General features: G+C 42.1%; 1 protein-coding gene across 1 annotated transcript in view; it reads right to left on the reverse strand.

Annotated features, from left to right (window-relative positions):
- Positions 1-21407, reverse strand: part of LAMC1 (laminin subunit gamma 1) — a 123976-nt gene that overhangs the window by 47157 nt on the left and 55412 nt on the right. The window contains exon 2 of the mRNA XM_019918284.3: positions 2346-2650. Coding sequence (XP_019773843.2) covers positions 2346-2650 — 305 coding nt within the window. The remainder of the gene's footprint in view (positions 1-2345; positions 2651-21407) is intronic.

The raw sequence follows: 21407 nt of genomic DNA on the forward strand, positions 1-21407 counted from the left end.
GCAATTATACTCCAATAAAGATGTAAAAAAAATAAAAAACAAAAAACCTGTGTGATTTGGGGCAAGTGATTTTATCTTTTCTGGGCCTCTGACTCCTCATCTGCAAAATGGAGAAAATAAAAGTATCTACCTTACAGAGTTATTGGGAAGGTTAAATGTGCTAATACATTTAATATATCTAAAGCGTTTAGAAAAATGCTTGTCACACTGTGGCACATTATAGTAAGTGCTATAATAAATGCTAATTATTATTATAAATCACTGCATGCTTAGTAATATTCATACACATTAAAACCGGGAAGGTTTCTTCCGGGAGATCACAACTTTTAGAGGGAGGCACAGGGAGCAATGAGGGCAGAAGCCAACTGCCTCTCTGCTCACTGTCAGATCGGCTACAAGTCGTATCAGTCAACCCTCCTTGGCAACTGTATATCAGAGACAGAGCTCTTACATCCAGAGACGCATAATTAATGTTTCTGCATAATGATACCAACCGACCAAATCTATTGCAGATGCCCACAGCCTTTTGCCACATTTAGTCTTACAAGTTTCTGTGGCATGAAGAGTTAAGAAACGTCAGAATTCCTATAGCTGGGGGAACTGCTTTCAAGACAGGCTGCCAAGGCATACAGTTAGCAAAGGTGCCAGAAAACCACAGTCACATCATTACCTCACTGCTTTTCCCTACTGACTATACTATTCCCTCCCCAGGACAGTAAAATACAGTAATTTGTGTAGGAAGAATCAAAGTTAGAAAATGTGTGCCAGTTGACCAACTTAAAGAGTATTTATAGATCACTTCTGCCCTAAGTAATCTGTCTCCTGCTTTTTCATCTATCGAAGTCGGTTATTCTTTCTGCCATGTATTTTGAACACACCTTACCGCCTTTGAAAGAAACATTTTTGAAAGACCTTTGCAAACACACTCATTGCTCACCAGAACCCTCAGAGCTTACCAAAATCAAGATTTATGATCTCCCAGCAAACTACAGAAATACAATGGAAGGGAAGAACTGGACCCAGCGAGAATATATTCTCATCTTTCGCCACTGTCCAAAGCCACGTGGCCAAATTAGACAAAGGGTCCTTGTACATAAAAAGTTCCAAAGAGAAAGAATGAGGGAACACAAAGGCATAAGGCCCAGAAAAACAGGGAGGTTCCCTAGTTAGAAGTCACAACAGTTTTTCATAAAGTATACACAGCGTTTGCAAACCCACATCCAGTCTTTCTTGTCTCAGCGAATTAATACAGGCTGTCCCCATTTAGATGTTAACTCTAGCCATGTGACAGAAGCATCTCCAATCTGTGTGAATGTGCTGAGTATGGCATGGCACGCATCTGTCTCTCCATAATCAAACAGCCAGAACATAAGAAAAGGTCACAGACATCTAAGCAATACAGAAAGATTCCAAATTATAGTGTATAAGGAATAAGCATACGGCATTTATGAAAAAAGAAACCTTTAATTCTTTCTATTGCCATATAGGGAAAAGTTTCTATCACCATTCTTAAGCAATATACCAGGGTTACCTAAATTTATATCTTGTCACAAAAACCAGTGCTTTTAGGTAATGAAGAGTTTTCATAGTGATTGGCAACAGTACCAGACAAACCCAACCAAAATTTCCTTGTACAATAACGAAGGAAGGTAGAGTTCTTAAACATCTTGCTTCAGTTGTTCCCTCTTCCTAATATTAAAAAATAGTTTTCTGGGCTTCCCTGGTGGCGCAGTGGTTGAGAGTCTGCCTGCCGATGCAGGGGATACGGGTTCGTGCCCCGGTCTGGGAAGATCCCACATGCCGCAGAGCGGCTGGGCCCGTGAGCCATGGCCGCTGAGCCTGCGCGTCCGGAGCCTGTGCTCCGCAACGGGAGAGGCCACAGCAGTGAGAGGCCCGCATACCGCAAAAAAAAAAAAAAAAAAATAGTTTTCTTGTTTTGTCAAATCAAAGAAGAGGTACGACAGGATACAAAAAATTTGGTAGATTCATTCAAATACCCTCCTTCAAAAGGAAGGCAGAAGCAAAATGTTTCCACTGCAAGTACAGAGACTCAAGTCAAAATTGTTCAACATTTTAAAAAATCTGTAAAATTTACATCCCAGAATACACGTGCATGAAAACTAAGAACAAACATCAACTGGGCAGCAGAAATAAAACTACTTTCCTTCACTTATTAAGAGTACACAGGAGAGCAGAATAAAATCCAGCTGTCTGTCCTGGTGGAGTAGGTGCTATTCCTACCCCTTACTTCAAAAGTGGGACCATGGTCCCCCACTACAATGATCTTCCTGCATCCTGCATATGGAAGAACTGACTGGCTACCAAGACAACCGCTAGGTGCCTACCTGCAGCACAGGGCTATTGTCAAAGTTGTAGGCACTGGGCCTTCCTTCCAGGGTTGAAAAGGCCACGTTGCCCCCGGTGAGAGGGGAAATGTCACTGAATTCATCTGTGCACAAGGCCTGCTGCTCGTCCCCTCCCGTCCTGATGAAGCCTCGGTTTGCCTTCGAGTAGGTGTTCTCGCAGGAGCCGCTGTAGTACTGGTAAGGGACCCAGGGCCCCTCTTCCCGCGTGCGCTTGTAAATGGCGAAGCTCTCCGGGCGGCTGGTGTGGAACTTGAGGCGCACGTATGTGATGTCAAACGCTTTTCCTGTGGGGCAAACACATCGATGTCCAGAAGTCATACGTACGAAGCAAAGAAACCCCCTCTATTCCCACTTTGCTTTGGAACTTGACAAAGAAAGAGGATACAAACCAACCTGTGCACACTACGCTAAGAGGGTTCCAGAACACAACACGTTGGCTGTGTCCCATAGGCTACTGAAAGCCTGGAAACAGTGCGTGTTTTCCCACAGAAATAAGTTATAGCTGCACTCGTAAGTTGGCTCATAAAAGTCCATTTATGATGTGTGTTGTTAAAATTTTGGTTGCCATGAAAAATGATAGCATGTATTATGTACTTATATTGTTAAACAAAAATAAAATTGAGTGAAAATGAGCATTTATCCTTAATGCCGGTGCTTCCACAAAAGCTTAATTAAAAGATAGAAAAGAAAATATTTGCTGGCTTTCTAAATGGGTCTTCTGGGCACTTTCAAGATTTTTAAAACTTCGTTCTGTATTAATTTTAATGTTACTTCTTGATGCAGGAAGAGTATCATCAGCACTATTCTACTTACTTACCAGGTTAAGAAAGAGAAATCTGAGAAAGAGTGAAGGACGGGGCTTCCCTGGTGGCGCAATGGTTGAGAATCTGCCTGCCAATGCAGGGGGCACGGGTTCGAGCCCTGGTCTGGCAAGATCCCACATGCCGCAGAGCAACTAGGCCCGTGAGCCACAAGTACTGAGCCTGCGCGTCTGGAGCCTGTGCTCCGCAACAAGAGAGGCCACGATAGTGAGAGGCCCGCGCACCACGATGAAGAGGGGCCCCCACTTGCCACAACTAGAGAAAGCCCTAGCACAGAAACAAAGACCCAACACAGCCATAAATAAATAAATTAAATTAAAAAAAAAAAAGAGTGAAGGACAGTGATTGAGATATGGGGGCAGGGACTACAGCAGGAAAGAAGAAAAAAAACTCCTCTAGTAGCTGACAGATGACAAAAAAAGAGAAAGAGAGAAGAGAAAGGCGGTTTAAAGAAGCTGTGTTCGTTCAAAAGAGAATATATGAGACATGAGTGCTGAGCAAGAAAGGACAGCAACAGGGAGGAGCGAACGGGCTGTCATCCCTCTGGAAGAAGAGTCACTGCATCAGGCAGCTCCCTGCAGCAGGCAGAACACAGCCTGACGGCTGGGACAGCTTGGTTGCCAGCCAGCAGGATTTCAGGTGGGTAAAAAAGATAATGTGCAGCTGTTTTTAAACACCATTCATTCACAGATTGGTCTTTCTATCTCTGACAATATCTATATTTTGCTGCTTCTATGTTATAACGAAGATCACGGTTTGTCAACAAGTATTTATTGGGCACAAGTACATGCTCAGTCCCATGTTATATACTTTGGGGGACAGGATGCACTAGACATAAGTGGTCCTTGAACTCGAGAAGCTTACAGTCTCTTCTGTCCAAGTGAATCAACTTCACAGGAAGAACCACCCTACAAAGCCCACAGAAGAGGAATTCCTGCACTCTCAGAAGTGTTGAGGAGAGACTTCTGCCATTCTCTCACTTCCTCACACCCACTCATCCCCAGGGGAGAAGAAGTGTTGCTCACGTGTGGCCCAGAATCTCCTCAGCTCTCTCCTAGTTGCCACCCGAGTCCCTTTCTCTCCTCTCCCTCACTCCTCAGTGCAAGACAGCACCTCTGCCACTGTGCGGGGGAGGCCTGCTGCTGTCCTGCTACTCGATTCAGGACTAAGTGCATGAGTTCAGGTGGGGTGGGGCAAAAGGCCCATGTAAGCTATATGCCCAGGCTCTGTTCTTCAAGCCAGTTTTACCTGTAATAAAACTGATATGATGGGCCATATCTGACTCCATTTCCCAACTGGTTCAGATCTTAAAAGAGGGGTTTGATTAACTGTCCCCCATATAATGAAACATTCACACGCATGAGATCTTGAACATAAAGGTGTATGGTATGATGGAAAAAACACAGGACTGGGCATTATGAGACCTAAGTAGACATCCTGGCTCCTTCAATTACTAGCTGTGTGATTTCTGTTCCGTCATTTTCTCCTCTGTAAAAATGAGGGTGATACAGACATAGAGAACAGACTTGTGGTTGCCAAGGAGGAGGGGTGGGTAGGGGAGGGAAAGATTGGGAGTTTGGGATTAGTAGATGCAAACTATTATATATAGGATGGATAAACAACAAGGTCCTACTGTATATCACAGGGAACTATATTCAGTATCCTGTGATAAACCATAATGGAAAAGAAGATTAAAAAACAATATATATGTATAAACTAAATCACTTTGCTGTACAGCAGAAATTAACACAACATTGTAAATCAACTATACTTCAATAAAATTAAAAAAAGAAAATGAGGGTGATAATCCCTGAGCCTCCTACCTCAAAGAGTTGTTGGAAGGTCAGACTAAGATCTTGCATATACCTGATTCATTATAAAACGCTATACAAATATAAGGCATTATTATAATACGGTACAGAAGAGAATTCGTGAACTAGGATCCTGGAGATGTTCACACACAAGAGCCTGATTGCACAAGGGCCTACCTGGTACAGTTGCCAAAGAATATTTTACAAATCCAGATCTTCTACCTAGGAGGCAGTATAACACTTTGTCTGGACACAGGTCATGCAAATACAGTTTACAACCTTCTTGTTCAAAGAATGCAAATTTAACCTGTATCTCTTTACTGTGTTAAAAATGTAAAGACGTCATCTTTGAATGAAGGCGAGGTTATAATACAGTATCTATGGCATTCCAGAGACTATCTAAAACATTCTGGAATGGTAAAACAATTTAGTTTTACTCATGAGTATGTGGCTTGGGATGTTCAAAGGCTTACTGACTAATCTGTGGATTACAGATTACCCTTGCTTTTCTATTTTCTCTGTCTACATTTCTGCCATCTCATTGTTCTTTAGCAACCCAACCTACAGGAGAATGGATCAAAGGAGAAGAGGTAAATGGATCAGGGTATCCTGTGTCCCAGACAAACATCTGCACCACAAAGCCACACACTGAAAGAAACAGGCATACGTGGTCACTCAGTGTCGGCACAAACACAGCGATGGGTGGCAGAACGTCAGAAAAGCAACTCCGCTAGCATTAAACTTTGAAGCACCCTAGCTTGCTGCTGCTGGCGCTGCCTCACCATGCCTCATTTTCAGAGCTGCTTTTTTCATTCTAACTTACAGCTACAGTTGAAAGAAGTAGAGGGCTCTGTGGCAATCTGTAAAGGAGGCTCACGCATTCCACACAACAAGATGGCCATGTGCGTGACCTTCGACATTGCAGCCAGCCCAGCAGTGGATACAGATCACCGCAATTCCATGTGATGAGTGCTATGACGGGGGAAGGACATGAGGTTTGGGGAGCATGGAGGAAAGTCACCTAACCCACATCTATAAGGTCAAGCAATTTTCTAGAGGAGGTGACATCTAAATCCAAGACCTGAGGAATGCAGAGGAATTAGCTAGGCCAACAGAGATCAGTCATCCAGGCAGATGGAATAGGATGTATGAAAGCCCAGAGAACACAGAGGAGTGGCCACTGGAGGAATCAGAGGTGTGCAGTACATCTAGAACTGGAGAGAGTGGCTGCAGGTGAGTCAGTTAGCAAGCACAGCACGCCAGGCCTGAGGCCATGCTAAAGAGCAACTTCAACTTCCTCAGGCTGATGGCGAGCCATTGAAGGATTTACGTCAGGAAATGTATGATCAGGTTTGATTTTCAGAAAGATCATTCTGGCCACTGTGTGGAGATTAGGTTAGAAGGGACAGGACTAAAGGTAGAGAGACTATTTAAGAAGATGTGGCGGTAATCCTGGCCGACAGTGGCTGAACTAAGAATAGGGACAGCTGGAATAGAGAAATGAACGGATTTGGGTGACATGTAGTTAGCAGACTTCAATAGTAATTTGTAACTGATGGAGGAGAGCAGGAATCATTTCGGAAAGCCTTCTTTACTTTTACCCTATTGACATTCTGTTTCATTGCCAAAGCTTCCTTTATGCGTTCTACAAAGTGGAAGGATTGAGAATAACATTCAGTTTTCTAGTTTAAAAACAGCCAAATGGGGCCTCCCTGGTGGCGCAGTGGTTGAGAGTCCGTCTGCTGATGCAGGGCACGTGGGTTCGTGCCCCAGTCTGGGAAGATCCCACATGCCGCGGAGCAGCTGGGCCCGTGAGCCGTGGCCACTGAGCCTGCGCTCCGCAACGGGAGAAGCCACAACAGTGAGAGGCCCGCGTACAAAAAAAAAAAAAAAAAACAGCCAAATGGAGAGATGTACCATCCACTGAAATAGGGAAGAAAGGAGGTTAAAGCAAAATTGGAGGCAGAAGTGGAGGGCAGGATGGGGAGATGAGTTCTATTTTGGATACACAAGATTTAAGGTGTCTGTGGTCAACTAGACAAGAAAAAGTGTCTAGTAGGGAGCTGGATGTGAATAGTCTGATGGCCCAAGAGCGACATCTAAGTTAGAGATACAGATTTGGGATCCATTAGCCTGTGGATGGATAATGAAGATGTGGTATGGTTGAGACCAATGAGGTCAGAGTGTTGAGCGAGGAGGGAGCTGACTTTTAGGATCATGCTGAGGAGCAACAACATTTAAAGCACAGCCAGAAGACGAGGCAACAGAGGAGACTATGAAGACCAGAGGGAGGAGGGCAAGTAAAAGACAACACAGAATATCACAGAAGCCGAGAGGGTGAAGAAGGAAAGAACCAATGGTGTTTAAATCGGCTAAGCGAATAAAGTAAGATAATGACTAAGAAGCGTCCAATGGCTTCAAGCCACAAAGAGGTCATTGAGGTGCTTAGTGAGAGCAGTCCCACCGGCAGCGATCTTGCTGGGTTGGAACTGAGAATGTATGGTAGATAGGACGTGGGAAGGTAGACACAGTGAGTGTAGCCAACCTGGTATGACATCTGGCTAAAGGGTAGGAGAAAGAGAAGAGGACGGTAATTGGAGGGGATACAGGGCCAGGGGAAGATTTTTCCCTTTTTTTGTGCGAGAAGTTACAAGGCTGTATTACATGCTGTTGTGCTCCAGTCAGCAGAAAGAGAAAGAATGACTGTGGAAACAAGGCGGGGAAACAAGAATGTGATTTAGCACTGGTGAAAGGACTGGCTCCGTAAAGGAGAAAACCTGCATCCTTGCTTTCTACCTGGGTGCAAATGTAAGTGATTTAGTAGGTTTTAGAGGATGGAAGTTGAAAGAGTTCTAACTGATGACTTTATTTTTTCTGTGCAGTGAAAATCAAGGGTACCTGCTAAGGGGCTGAGGGCAAAGCCAGTGGGGAATATCTGAAGGGAGTGTAGAGGCACGATAGAGACTAGCAGAAAGCTGACTAGAGAGAAAGGCTTGCTGGGCAGAGACAACGCTGCCAGGATGAGGGTACGGACATCTTCGTGGAGGCGTGATTTTCTACAGCAGCACTTAGCACCTCCTGTACAGGGTCAATGGAAGGACAATAAGGTAGCGGGATTGATGTAACTCCAAGGAACTTAGAATCTAACCTGAATAAATAAGGAAGCAAATACAGAAAACAGAGTGGAAGAGTCATGGCTTGAATATCCTGTGTTATCTGAAACTACCTGTAATCATGGATAATGAAGAACCGTAAACTGAAGGAGCTACTTTTTATTCCATTAAACAACTATAGTCGAGACCTTCCATGTGCTTGTTCACACTCTCTCTCTCTCTGAATACACTTCTCTACTCTTTATCTGTCCATCCTACTCATTTCACAGTTGACAGAGTAAGAAGATCTAGTTAAATGGCAAATGAACAGAAAAGAGGACTAGGTCTCCGTTTTTCCAATGATAGCGACGACACTACCTTCATACTGTGGGGGCATGCAAAAGTAGACGAAGGACTTTAAAGGAAAGGAACCAAGCCAAACAATTAAGAAAACCAGTAAGTACACGTCTGGAAAGTATTCCAGCAGCTCTACAGCTAGAACGTCTTTCCCCTTCACCTCACGTTCATGCAAATGAAGACTAACCATGGGACTTCCCTGGTGGTGCAGTGGTTAAGAATCCGCCTGCCAACGCAGGGGACGCGGGTTCGAGCCCTGGTCCAGGAAGATCTCACATGCCGCGGAGCAACTAACCCCGTGCGCCATAATTACTGAGCCTGCACTCCAGAGCCTGTGCGCCACAACTACTGAAGCCCGTGCGCCACAACTACTGAAGCCCGTGTGCTCTGGGGCCAGCGTGCTGCAACTACTGAAGCCCACACGACTAGAGCCCATGCTCCGCAACAAGAAAAGCCACCACAATGAGAAGCCCGTGCACCGCAAAGAAGAGTAGCCCCCGCTTGCCGCAACTAGAGAAAGCCCACGCAGCAACGTCGACCCAACACAGCCAAAAATAAATAAATTAAAAAGTAAAAAAAATACTAACCATGGGTATACACACCCTCAAGAAAATATTTAGCTTCTGAAGGGTCTGCTGCCTCCCCCGCCTCCCCTTGCCACATTCCTTCCATAAACAAAAAGACTCAAGTGCAGATGTTTAGAACGAAGCACACAAAATTAACTAATACTTCCTGCTCTGAATCCTACAGTGAATCTGGCTGAGGGACTAAGAGCAGGGGAGGGGGCCACCTGGACAATGAGAATCCAGCCTTTGTGCACACAGGGCCAAGCCAAGGAATTCTGCTTAAGCCTCCTACGTGGTGAAGTATGTCTAATCTCTCTGAGTAGGGGAGAAACCCTTCCTGTCTTAGAATTGGATTCAAGTACTAACTGCTGGGGAACATAAATGCTTCTCTGTTATGTGCAGCTCAGAAGAATTCCATGAGGATGTTGTGAAACAGCCTCCTTTACAGTGAAGTAATGAGCGACAATGGCCGTACAGAATTTCACAAAACTTCCAAATGCCCTTCCATGGCCTGAATTAGAAGAGAACTGGCTCATTCTGAAATATCAAATTAGGAGTCACTGATTCACTATTGTTCTTACGTGCTCACTCCTCAGAATCAGAAAATGACTATTCTCTTTGCAGTCAGACTTGATCTGAGGAATACGAAACTTTAATGAGGCTGCAGCACAGAAAGTCAATTAGAGATGGTAGATGTTTAGGTTACTAAATGGGAGTCTCCAAACAGTTAACACAAACAGTAGTCACAGAAAGCAACTATTTGAAAATGTTTCCAATTTTGTTAGTGTAACTGCTGGCCGAAATAGGAGTTCCCAGGACGAACTGTACAGCTGCGTACCAGCTGTTATTGTTCCACCTCAGCAGACAGATTGTACAAATACGGCCTCGCCAATCAAGATGACCCAGGGCCAGCTAATGCTGAATGTGGGATCCTCAAGTGGACACAGATGGGAGATCAGAAAGCGTGGAGAGGAACAGTCAAGCACAGACAGAATGTGTTGGGGTGATCTGGGTACATGGAGTTATTCCAACTGTTAGAAGACTCTTTCCTAACTGCCTGTTGAAGGGCTAGTTTTCTATGGCTCAAAACTTACCTTCAAAATAGATTGTTTTTAAAAACTTATTATCCCGCTCCTTTCCCTGAAATTTCGGTGCTCTTTTTTCAAGGCCCCTCTCTTGTCAGTCAGCTAAGTGCCAACAGTGTGAGGGGACAATCCCATAGGAACTGCATCTAAATCAGTCAGCACAACTTATGAACGAGGACAACTAACCTTTATAGCTTTCTATGAAACAGTCATTTTTTCATTGAACTTATTGAAACAAATGCAACAGCACTCACAGTTTGAGAAAGCATCCCTTTCAAATGAATAAAGAAAATGGTTCGAATTTCCTGAGTACATGCAATAAGCACATCCCATCACACATGAACCCCTGTCATGACAGAAGGACATGCCGAGACGAGTGGTGCTAGAATATGGACCGTTTCCATTCCAAGCTGCCACTGGGAAACACCACAAAGGAGGCAGGTAAAACAGACAAAGTGAAGAAAATCATTTTTAGAATTTTTTAAAAAGCTAATAAAATTCTATACCAAAGGCTATGTATAAAAATGATGGGGCTTCCCTGGTGGCGCAGTGGTTGAGAGTCCACCTGCCGATGCAGGGGACGTGGGTTCGTGCCCCGGTCTGGGAAGATCCCACATGCCGCAGAGCGGCTGGGCCCGTGAGCCATGGCCGCTGAGCCTGTGCGTCCGGAGCCTGTGCTCCGCAACGGGAGAGGCCGCAACAGTGAGAGGCCCACATACCACAAAAAATAAAAAATAAATAAAAATAAAATAAAATAAAATAAAATAAAGATGGTATGGCTGTAACAATAAAGCTAAGGGGGAAAAAAAAGTTTTATAATTGACTGGTATGATTTCAGAGAAGATAAACCCATAATCTCTTAGGGAAACTAGATGTGTCCATAACGTACCAAATTTAAAGTTTAAGCCAAAGAAAACAGTTCTACTCTCTCCCTATCACCTGCCAAACCTCCACTTGGTGCGTCTGCTGAATAAGACCATGGCACTAACCTAGTGTAGCAATCTTCAAAAAATAAAATCCTTCTGCTTGCGTTGCCCAACTGTAATATCCAAAAATGCTACATACTCTTCAGCAAATTGAAGGGTCAAAACTGATTTGGCTTTATACACTAAATATCAATAAATATGAGATCATCAGACAGTTGTTATGTGAACACGGAGGATTCTTAACTGAACACTAGAACATCAAACACTTTTGGAGGGTAATTTCAAATAGGTGCAAATTACTGTTAGAGGTTACAGATGTTTTCCATTATCAAAACATAAGACATATATATTCTAATTTGTATATCTTGCCATTTTATTTGAAACTGTCACCAGGAGAGACAAGATTCCCAAGTGAAATTCCAAGACAAGAACTGGGCCTATGCCTAACCCAAACCTCATGCTTGCAGACTCAATACCAGCCCTAATTCAGGCCAGTAGGTCACAAGCATGCCTGAAATCTTTGAGCCAAGCTGAAGGAATGTAGCCAGCATTTACTCCCACTCACCCAAGCTGAGGCGAAAAAATCCACTCTGCTGAGCGTCAGACTTCTAACTATGGGGGGCTGACTGATGTGTAAGACTTAATGGAGTCACATAAAGAAAGCAGTCAATTACAATACTAAGGAAATAAAATAAAGAAATCAACAGGCAAGGAAATGTAAGCTCCACAAGTAAAACCCACACTTGAAAAGTGTCGAATTGTTAAGACGTGAAAAGGAAAAAAGACACCACAATTTTACGGGAAGCTGTTTCTTGTTCTGTGACGTCCATACACTATGGAGATTTGACTCTTTTTTTGGCTGTCATCCGCAGCAGAAGAGTGAAGAATTGTAAAAGAAGAGAGAGAAAATCTGATTGGAAAAAACATGAGATTCTAATATATAGTCATAGTGGTACAATCACAGACTAAGATCAATTCTAATAAATCCTCCCCCCACACACACAGTCCCAAGAAGTTAACCAATAGTGCACTTTCATTCATTCAATAACTATTTGCTAAGTGAATTTAAGTGACAGTCCACCACGACAAGCTACTTAAAACACCCAGTCCTTCATTTTGCTAGAATGCCTTTTACTCTCCAGTTTGAGTCTTAATAAGCTCAGCCCGCTAGTCCCCTAGATCATAAACTATTTGAATCTGTCCTCAACAGAAGAAACAATTACAAACACCATAAAGTATCTTCAATACTCAAATGTCTTTCTCAGTTTTCACAACTGTGTAATTTCTTACCACAGCCACCCATTAGCCCAAGGTTAATAGCCATAACTGGTGTTGATAACTGCAAGTCGAAATGCTTCCACTCGTTCATCAAATATTTACTGAGCACCTATTATGTCACTGTCCCAAGCACTATTCTAGACACTAGGGCTACAGAAGAAAAGACAGACAAGGTTCCAACTTCATGGGGCTTACAGTGTGGCAGGGAGTGGGGGGTGGGTAAGGGATAGATAAAAAGCAAAAATAAAAACAAAAATCTTGTGTGTCAGATGATAGATGACATGGTAAAGAACAAAGCGGGGATAGAAAGCATGGGAATGGAGTGCCACTTAATGTAATATGACAGATGGCCTCACCGATGTGGATAAGGTGACATTCGAGGAAAGCACTGAAGAAGTGAGACAGACATGGTGGGGGGAACATCTGGGGGAAGAGCATTCCAGGAAGGACACATGCAAATACCCTGAGGCAGGTATGCTGGCCAGTTCCAGGGAATGATGAAGAGGCCAGTGTGGCTGAATAAGAGTGAACGAGAAGGAAAGAACAGGGCTTCCCTGGTGGCGCAGAGGTTGAGAGTCCACCTGCCGATGCAGGGGACACGGGTTCGTGCCCCAGTCCGGGAAGATCCCACATGCCGCGGAGCGGCTGGGCCAGTGAGCCATGGCCGCTGAGCCTGCGCGTCCAGAGCCTGTGCTCCGCAACAGAAGAGGTCACAACAGTGAGAGGTCCACGTACAGAAAAAAAAAAAAAAAAAAAAAAAGAAGGAAAGAACAGCAGATGAGGTCAGGGAAGCTGAGGGGAGGGAGGGACTGCGGATTATGCCGGCCTTTAGGCCATTGTAAGACTTAGGCTTCTCCTCTGAATGAGATGAAAACCCACTGGAAGATTTTGTACCAGGGAGTAACATGATCTCACTAGTATTTTAAAAGGATCACTCTGGCTGCTTTATTGACAAAAGACTATGGAGGGGAGTACAGAGAGACAAGAAGGCTAGTCAGGATTTTTTTTTTTGCAATCTCCCAGGTAGGAGACAATGGTAGCTTGGTCCATGGTTGCGGAAGTGAGCAGTGATCAGATTTTGGCCATATTTTGAGGGTAGACCAGACCAGTTTCTGATGGACTGGACATGGTATGTAAACTGTGGCAACTACAAAGCTCGAACTGTCGTTTATAATGAGATAGCGAAGTACATGGTAAGAATGAGTGTGGCGATGGAGATCAAGGAAACTGGGAGTTCAGTTCTGGATATTTTAAGTTTGAGATGCTTATGAAACATCCAAGTGGAGATTTCAAGTCAGCCATTAAGATATACAAGTCTGGATTTCAGGGAGAGGTCCAAGCAGGAGAAAGAAATCTGAAAGTCATGAGCAGACAGACAGTATTCAAAGTGATGAGATTAGATGAACATACCTAGAGAATGGACTGAGAGGTACAGAACTGCGTCTTGGGACATACCAACTTTTAGAGATGGGGGAGATAGGGAGGATCCAACAAAGGAGACTCAAGAGGGACAGTCGCTGAAGCAGAAAGAGAATCAACAGGGCAGAATTCCAGAAGCCAAGTTTTTTTGTTTTTTTTTTTTATGCGGTACGCGGGCCTCTCACCGTTGTGGCCTCTCCCGTTGCGGAGCACAGGCTCCGGACGCGCAGGCTCAGCGGCCATGGCTCACGGGCCCAGCCGCTTCATGGCATGTGGGATCTTCCCGGACCAGGGCACGAACCCGTGTCCCCTGCATCGGCAGGCAGACTCTCAACCACTGCACCACCAGGGAAGCCCCAGAAGCCAACTTTTAAAAAAACACTTTTCAAGAAGAAGAGAATGATCAACTGAGTCAAATGCTCCTGAAAAGGTGAGAAAGATGAAAACTGAGTGTTGGCCACTGGATATAACTGATTACTACAACCCTGACAGCAAATGGTTTGGTAGAATGACAGGGATGAAAGCCAGAGAATATTGAGGGGGTGGGGAGGACAGAGACTGGAGACAGCTAATAAAGACATTTTTTCAAGTAATTTTGCTATAAAGAAATGAGGTGGCAGATAGAGGGGAGAAGAAGGGGTTCAAGGAGAAATTACTTTCTAAGACTGGACGACAGCACGTGTTATGTTGATGGGAATGATCCAGTGCAGCAGCTGAATTTACACTGAACAATAAGGACCATCTCTGGTGTTGCAGGTGGATTAGAGTGGGTAAAAGAGACCCACTTTGGTACACTGTAAAGTTCTTTGAGCCTTTCCAAACATTTCCCTCAAGGAAGAAGAAATAACGGAATTAACAGGATCACTGTAAGTATCTAGATTAAAGAGAGTTATCTGGTGCAAGCTATCATATATAGCATGGATAAACAACAAGGTCCTACTCTACAGCACAGGGAACTATATTCAATGTCCTCTGATAAACCATAATGGAAAAGGATATGAAAAAGAATGTGTGTGTGTATATATATATATATATATATATATATATATATAACTGACTCACTCTGCTGTACAGCAGAAATTAACACAAGATTGTAAATCAACTATACTTCAATAAATTTTAAAAAATAAAATAAAATAAAACTTAAAAAAAAGGTATCTGGTACCCAAGCAGTTTAAAACCCAAGGTGCTCTGGAAGGCCCTCCCCAGTAGAGCCAGCCCAGATCTAGGCTTTCCTGCTAGAAATAATCTGGCCCACAATAAGGTACCAGACTAGCTGTTAGAATCAACCAGAGAGCTTCTGAAAAAAAAGCAAATTGTTGAGCCTCCTCCCCAGAAGTTCCATTTTGGTGGGTTCTGGGTGAGTTCCCCAAATCTGTATTTTTAAATTACCCTAGGTAATTTTCAGGTACAATTACATTTGAAAAATACTGTCCTACTGTAAACTCTTCCTTATTCTGGTTCTCATCCTTTAAAGATTTAGGTAGGAAAGGCTCTGCCCTTGGTGCTGCACTGCAGAATGAACTCAGGCACTCATGAGTGGGGACTTCCACTTTCACATCATGTGTTTTAAGGTGAAATTTATTGCAAGTGTTAACTGTGCAGGCATGAACAGGGAACCAGAATAACAGTGGTCTATCTTCTTTAAGACACAGACAGATGTTAAACTACACAGGGGTTGTTCACTCCATACGCAAGGAGGCTTGGGATGACTGGACCAGCTGAACCCAAGCTCTCTGCAACATTTTTCTCCATGCCAATTTCCTCTGTCATTCAACTTGTATCCTCAAGGCCCTATTTCCCAGGCAAGTAGAAATAAACGTTTGATTTTGAGAAAACCCACCTACTGCTGGGGGTTTCACAGTGCTCTTCTTTTCATGCAGATATTGGTCAAGATTCCCTGTAATCCAAATTCCCCACCCCCTCTGGTTTCTATCCTTCCTTCCTCCTCCCAACAATTACTAATAGTTAATAAAATGACAGAACGCTACCAACAGTTCTCAATGGCAAGAACAAATCTGGAAGCAAAGAGTTAACATCTGCTTCAGTACACTCAAAAAGATAAGAAAACACTTTTTCTTCTTTGTCTAGAAGCCTAGACTTGTTTAATCCCAGTCTGTGTCGGGTAGTGTTGGCATTTTCAGGGAGAGTGTTACGTTCTGTTGGTTAAAGACCAATGTAGAAATATTTACTTTTCAGAGAAGAAATTTCAGGTATTTTTTTTTTTTAATATATATGCTTAAGAGCAAAGTACCAGACATTCATATCGATATTAAAGAGATGTGGGGTGGGGAGTGGGGCAGGGGGAGACTGAGATTGATTGAAGAATTATAAGAACACTTCAAAAATTCAGACTCGATATTCTGGTTTTTAAATTCTCTCCCAACATTCACATCTGATCTACAGGGCCGTGCTTTCTTTTCATTTTGAAAATACTTTGAGGTCACTGATCCCATCTCCGTCCAGAATCAAGCCTTAGGGCACACCTTGAGTAGTTCAGAAATCTAAGGTTGGCAAACTGTAGCCCACAAACGGAGTCTAGCCCATCACCTATTTTTTGTAAATAAAGTTTTAACAAAACCATGCCCATACATTGCACTTTGTCTATGGCTGCTTTCTGGCTACAAGGGCAGAGTCAAGCAGTTGTGAGAGAGACTGCACGCCTAAAATATTTACTGTGTGGCCCTTTATGGAAAACATCTGCTGATCCTCATCTAAGAAATCAAAGAATATAAAAACAAAAAAATTCTACTGAGACCTTGTCTACCTCTTTTCTGCAGGGCATACTATTTTAAAATTTGGCCCAAGGACATCTGAATTTTTCCTCTATGGTCACATAAAATATGGAAAGAGGAATTCTATTCAGAAATTTTACAAGATTGGTAACAATTCAAATCCATTTGATACCTAGATTTACTTATTTTATTACTTCGTAGGAAAATTATTATTTCAAATGAACAAGCAAAAAGCTTAGCAGTTGAGAGGAAATGGAGATTTAACTCATTTCAAAACTCAAATCTATAATAATAAGCTTTAGCTCTTTTACACAGCCCACAAACATGAACCAGTCAAGCAGAAAGACAAGGAAAAAAACACCACTGGAAAAAGTAGCACCATGTTTCCAGCGGTGCCCCCTCTCAGACCCACCCCAAACGGAGACTTTAATAAGCAATAGCAGTGAACGGAGGAAAACTGATGAATCAACTCCACAGCAACCGCTAGGATGGCAGGAAAGATGATGTTGAAAACTGCAAACAGTGGAAAATGCAAGTAGATCCCATTTAGATCTCTGCGAGAACCTCCCTCCCTTGTCCTCTGGGTAGGAATTCAGTCCTTCACACAGGCCTCCTTGTACTTCTGCTCTTCTGAGCGGATGGACAATTTACATCATGAAAATACTCTGCCAGCTGGCACTCTCTCCACAAGCGACTGATTGTGAGCAGATGCCTTCATAAGATAAGGGTAAACGGATACACCCCCTTCTTCATCTTTCATTCATCCCCCCTCTTGGCAGAGGAATGGAAATGCATGCTCTACACACTATCTTTTAGAGACCAAAGTTTGTGCTCTTCACATCCCTTCATCTCTCATGGGCCGTGCTTGGACTTGCCATTGCGTTTCTGATTATATTGTGCCCCCCACCAAATATCTAAGATGTATGCAATCTCCCTAGATTATCTGTAAAAAACCTTGTGCTCCCAGATACAAGCACCTGCTTATTTTTTCTAATAATTTAAACACTGAATACTCTCTAGCATAGCCTCAATTTAGAACATTTGATAATCTACCACAACAAAGAATCAAAACTTCCAGCCAGAAGTCAATCAAAATTATTGGTGTATTTAGTGTTACAGATTAGTCATGCTTAAATACACTTTTTCTAGTTAAACCATCTTCCCTTTAATGTACGGTATAATTTCAGAAGCTTCTTTGTTTTAAATTTCTCTCCAATTGGAAAGTAGTAGCGCGTTTTAATGATGCCTTTCAGGGAGGAGAAACGTTTTGTGATCGCTCCCAAAATTGTTTTATAAATTAGGTATATGCCACATTCAGTGAAGGTAAGAGAAGATCATCTGACAAATTATCTACATAACATGCTTCAGGTAGGCCAGTCAGATTCCCTGTACTTCAAAAACATAAGCCTTCCTTATCTGGTTTTCCTTCTACATTGAGAGCAAATATTTAGCAGTGATATCAGAAGAAATGTTCTTCTAACCCATCCTTCACCATATTTCAAACAGACAGTGCTGAGTTCTCATCCATGGGAGCATTTCACATGCACCACAATGGGACTTGTTCTACCTTTTTATTTACATTCTGGAGAACAGCCAAAGTCCTTTCTAGCTCTCTTTGATCTGGTGCCAGAGACTTGGTATCTAACACCCACCAGAAGAAATTCCCTCAGGAGCTCCATGACTAAAGAAGAGTCAGGAAGGAGCTGGAAAATATTCTATAAATCCACCCTACATCATATCGCTACCCATTTTATGAATCTGTGCAAGTTATCTAATCCAGTGCAAACTCTTTAGGCATGCTATTGAAAGGCATTCATAAATCTGAACAATTGTGCTTCACTGTACACCTCCAAACTATATCCTAAAACTCTGCAATGTAAGACTCCAGTCTTGCCATCTCTTTTATATATATACCATTTCTTACTTCTAAGTCATTCTCTAGCCTTCACTCCTTCCAAACCCTACCTATCTTCCTAGGTTTAGTTCACGTGCCACTGTCTCGACACTTCCAACCTGTGTTATCTTACTTATCGGAACACACAGCTCTTAGTATCTAAACCACATAATTCAGAACTTGAGTATTCACTCCTTTTATAAGTTTCTTTCCCCTAAAAGAGTTTAACTTTTTTTTAAAATTATAGTTGATTTCCGAAAATATATTAGTTTCAAAGTATAACTTATTCAAAAGCAAGTAATCTACCTATACTTTTTGGATATCCTCTACAATTGTATTTTTCAAGTTTTTCTGACCATGATGGACAGTAAAAAAGGCACTTTTTACATTGCAACTCTCAACACACACACACACACACACACACAAACTGAAAATCAAGTTTGATAAAATAATGAAATACCATCTATGCAATCTGATATTCTATTCCATTCTCTATTTCATTTGTTAGAAAAACGCTAGTCACAGCTCACAAAATTCATTTTATGACATTAGGAAGTTGTAACCTAATTTGGAAAACACTATTCTGTAATCCCTTGGGCACTGTCCTTGGCACAAAACAGGTGCTCAATAAATATTTGTTCACTATGGGTTGACTCATCTACTACACACAACAGGTCAGAACTCCACAATAAAATGACATTTTCTAGTTATTGACATAAAATTTAAGAAGACCTTCCAATTACTTAAAACACTGAACGATATTTTTAAAAGCCTTTGTATGTGGCAGCCTTTAACAAGATCAAAACAAAACAAAACGAAACAAAAACCTTTTCCTAAAGCTAAAAGGCAAAATCCCATTCATCAACATGGCATCCCTAACAGGACCAGAAGCCACCAGCCCCGCCTGAACTAATCCTTCCAAAGAAGTTCTTTTTAGCAGCTCTGGTTCCAGAAGTCCTTCAACCATGAGCCTTCAGGGTAGCAGCAAGGATGTCCTCTCTGTGGGGTAGATGGAGTGATGCCCAGCGCTGGGCGTTAGACTCTACTAAAGAGAAGACATTTTGATATCTATTGGGAAACTCAGTTCTCCATGTCTCATGTTCATGGCACTTTTCTCATTGGGTTATCAGTACTTGGAATTATCTCTTTTATTTTTTGCATGTCTGGTTTATATGTCACCACCCCCCACCCCCATACACACACATGAGAGTAAGCTTTTGAGGACAGGACTTTTGTCTTGTCCCCTGCTATCCCTTTACTTTGAGATATGTTTTTGTTCTTGCCTTTTAAAGAGAGAGAAATATCTGACTTATAAAATAAGCAGCAAGCTAATAGGAGAAAGTCAGTGACCTAGGTAAGTTGTTTGGTTCATTCGTTCACTGATTCATTCATTTTGCAAAGATATGCTAAAACTTAACTGTGTACCAGGCAGTTGGTTAGGCACTGAAGACACAAGGAGGAAAAAAGACTCAGTCCTTTCCCTAAAGGACTTCCATATGATACACAAGGGAAGAGAGAAATAATTAAAATGCAACGTGAGAGAAGTATTATACTAGGGAGTAAGGAGCAACCACATATGTTCTCATCCATAAAATAAAGAGCTTTGACAAGATGAATTTAACATTTAGATCCCAAAAGCTTGATTTTATAATGTATATGTCAGCAACATTTCTAAGGATCCTTCCCTCACCAGATCAATGCTTTCTTTTCTTATAGTAACATTCTAGAGAAATGTTAAAATGCCACAGGAACTGATTTTGCAAAGACAAATGACAAAAGCAGCTGGTTTCCAATTAACCTCAGTTCTTTAAAGACTTAAATAATTTTCTGAACCTATACAATGCTTTTGCCAATACTGTATCTGTCAAGTCCTATAATCCCAGGTGAGCTTATATTGAATAATCTGCAAAGGATAACAGAAATTCAGGTTCTACTTTTAAGGTTAAAACTTTTCTAATGACTGAACAAAGGGCTCTCAAATAGTTGCTTCCATCTTTGGATGAGAAAAAAATAACTCTTGGTTTCTAGGTCCATAAAATATGAAGCAGTTCAATCTCCAGGCTATAAGCAAATAATTAAACATCTTCTGTCCACATCTAGTCATGAGGGACAAATGACACAATGTTTTAGAAAAATTTCTTCAGTATCAAGAAAGAATGGATTTTCTGCTCTCACTTGAAAAAGTAAATGTCTGCATCCCTTTGAAAATTAGCCCAATCTGCAAAACAGTGGAACTAAACTGAACTCCCACCAAGACTTGGCTCATGCATTCTTCCACAAGTTTGGAACAAAGACCCCATTGACTTACGCATGTAGGCGGATTAGAATTGCAATGCAGCCATGTAGCACATTACTGCTCAGTGATTCAACTGTGATAAGTCAAGGGAGCCTTCTCTAGATATTTCTCCCTGTTTTCCTTCTTTCCACAGCAATATAATTTCAAGTCTACCCTGTAACACAGATGTGCGATTTAGCATAAACCAGGCCTGTCTGCACATTTTAAAATAGAAAACAGGCATTACATTTTTTAATTTGCCTGCTCATATTCAGTACTATTTCCAACCCTTTTAAAAGCGCTCCTTCTTAAAAGGCCAGATAAGTGGACACATGCTAAGGGTCAAACACTCCAAGTTCTTAAATATCCAGTGAGAACCTAAAAAGAAAAATATTATTATGAAAAATGAAAGGAATATGAGAATGGGAAACGGGCTACTGGTAGAAAACAAGAGCAAAAGGATAGCATGAGCAGAAACCAATTTTCACCAGTTTGCTATATCTTTAGAATTGATAAAGCAAGTTTATAAACTTCTTTTAGTGGTCCCCACTTTCTAATTTAATTTCCAAGCACATACTGACTGCCTAAAGTAACAGATTATATAAGGATGGATATGCTCTCTGCCCTCAAAGAGTTTACGACCTAATAGAACCACAAATCCAAGTGCAACCCAGAGAAGAATGTGCTAAGTTTTAGCAAAAGCATAAACAGGGCAGACTGATTCCAAATGGATGATTTCATAAACTTTTATAAAGCAGTTATGGACAAATTTAGATTTCTTC

This window comes from Tursiops truncatus, chromosome 1 (genome assembly GCF_011762595.2).
Source record: "Tursiops truncatus isolate mTurTru1 chromosome 1, mTurTru1.mat.Y, whole genome shotgun sequence".
In the NCBI taxonomy this organism is placed as follows: Eukaryota; Metazoa; Chordata; class Mammalia; order Artiodactyla; family Delphinidae; genus Tursiops; species Tursiops truncatus.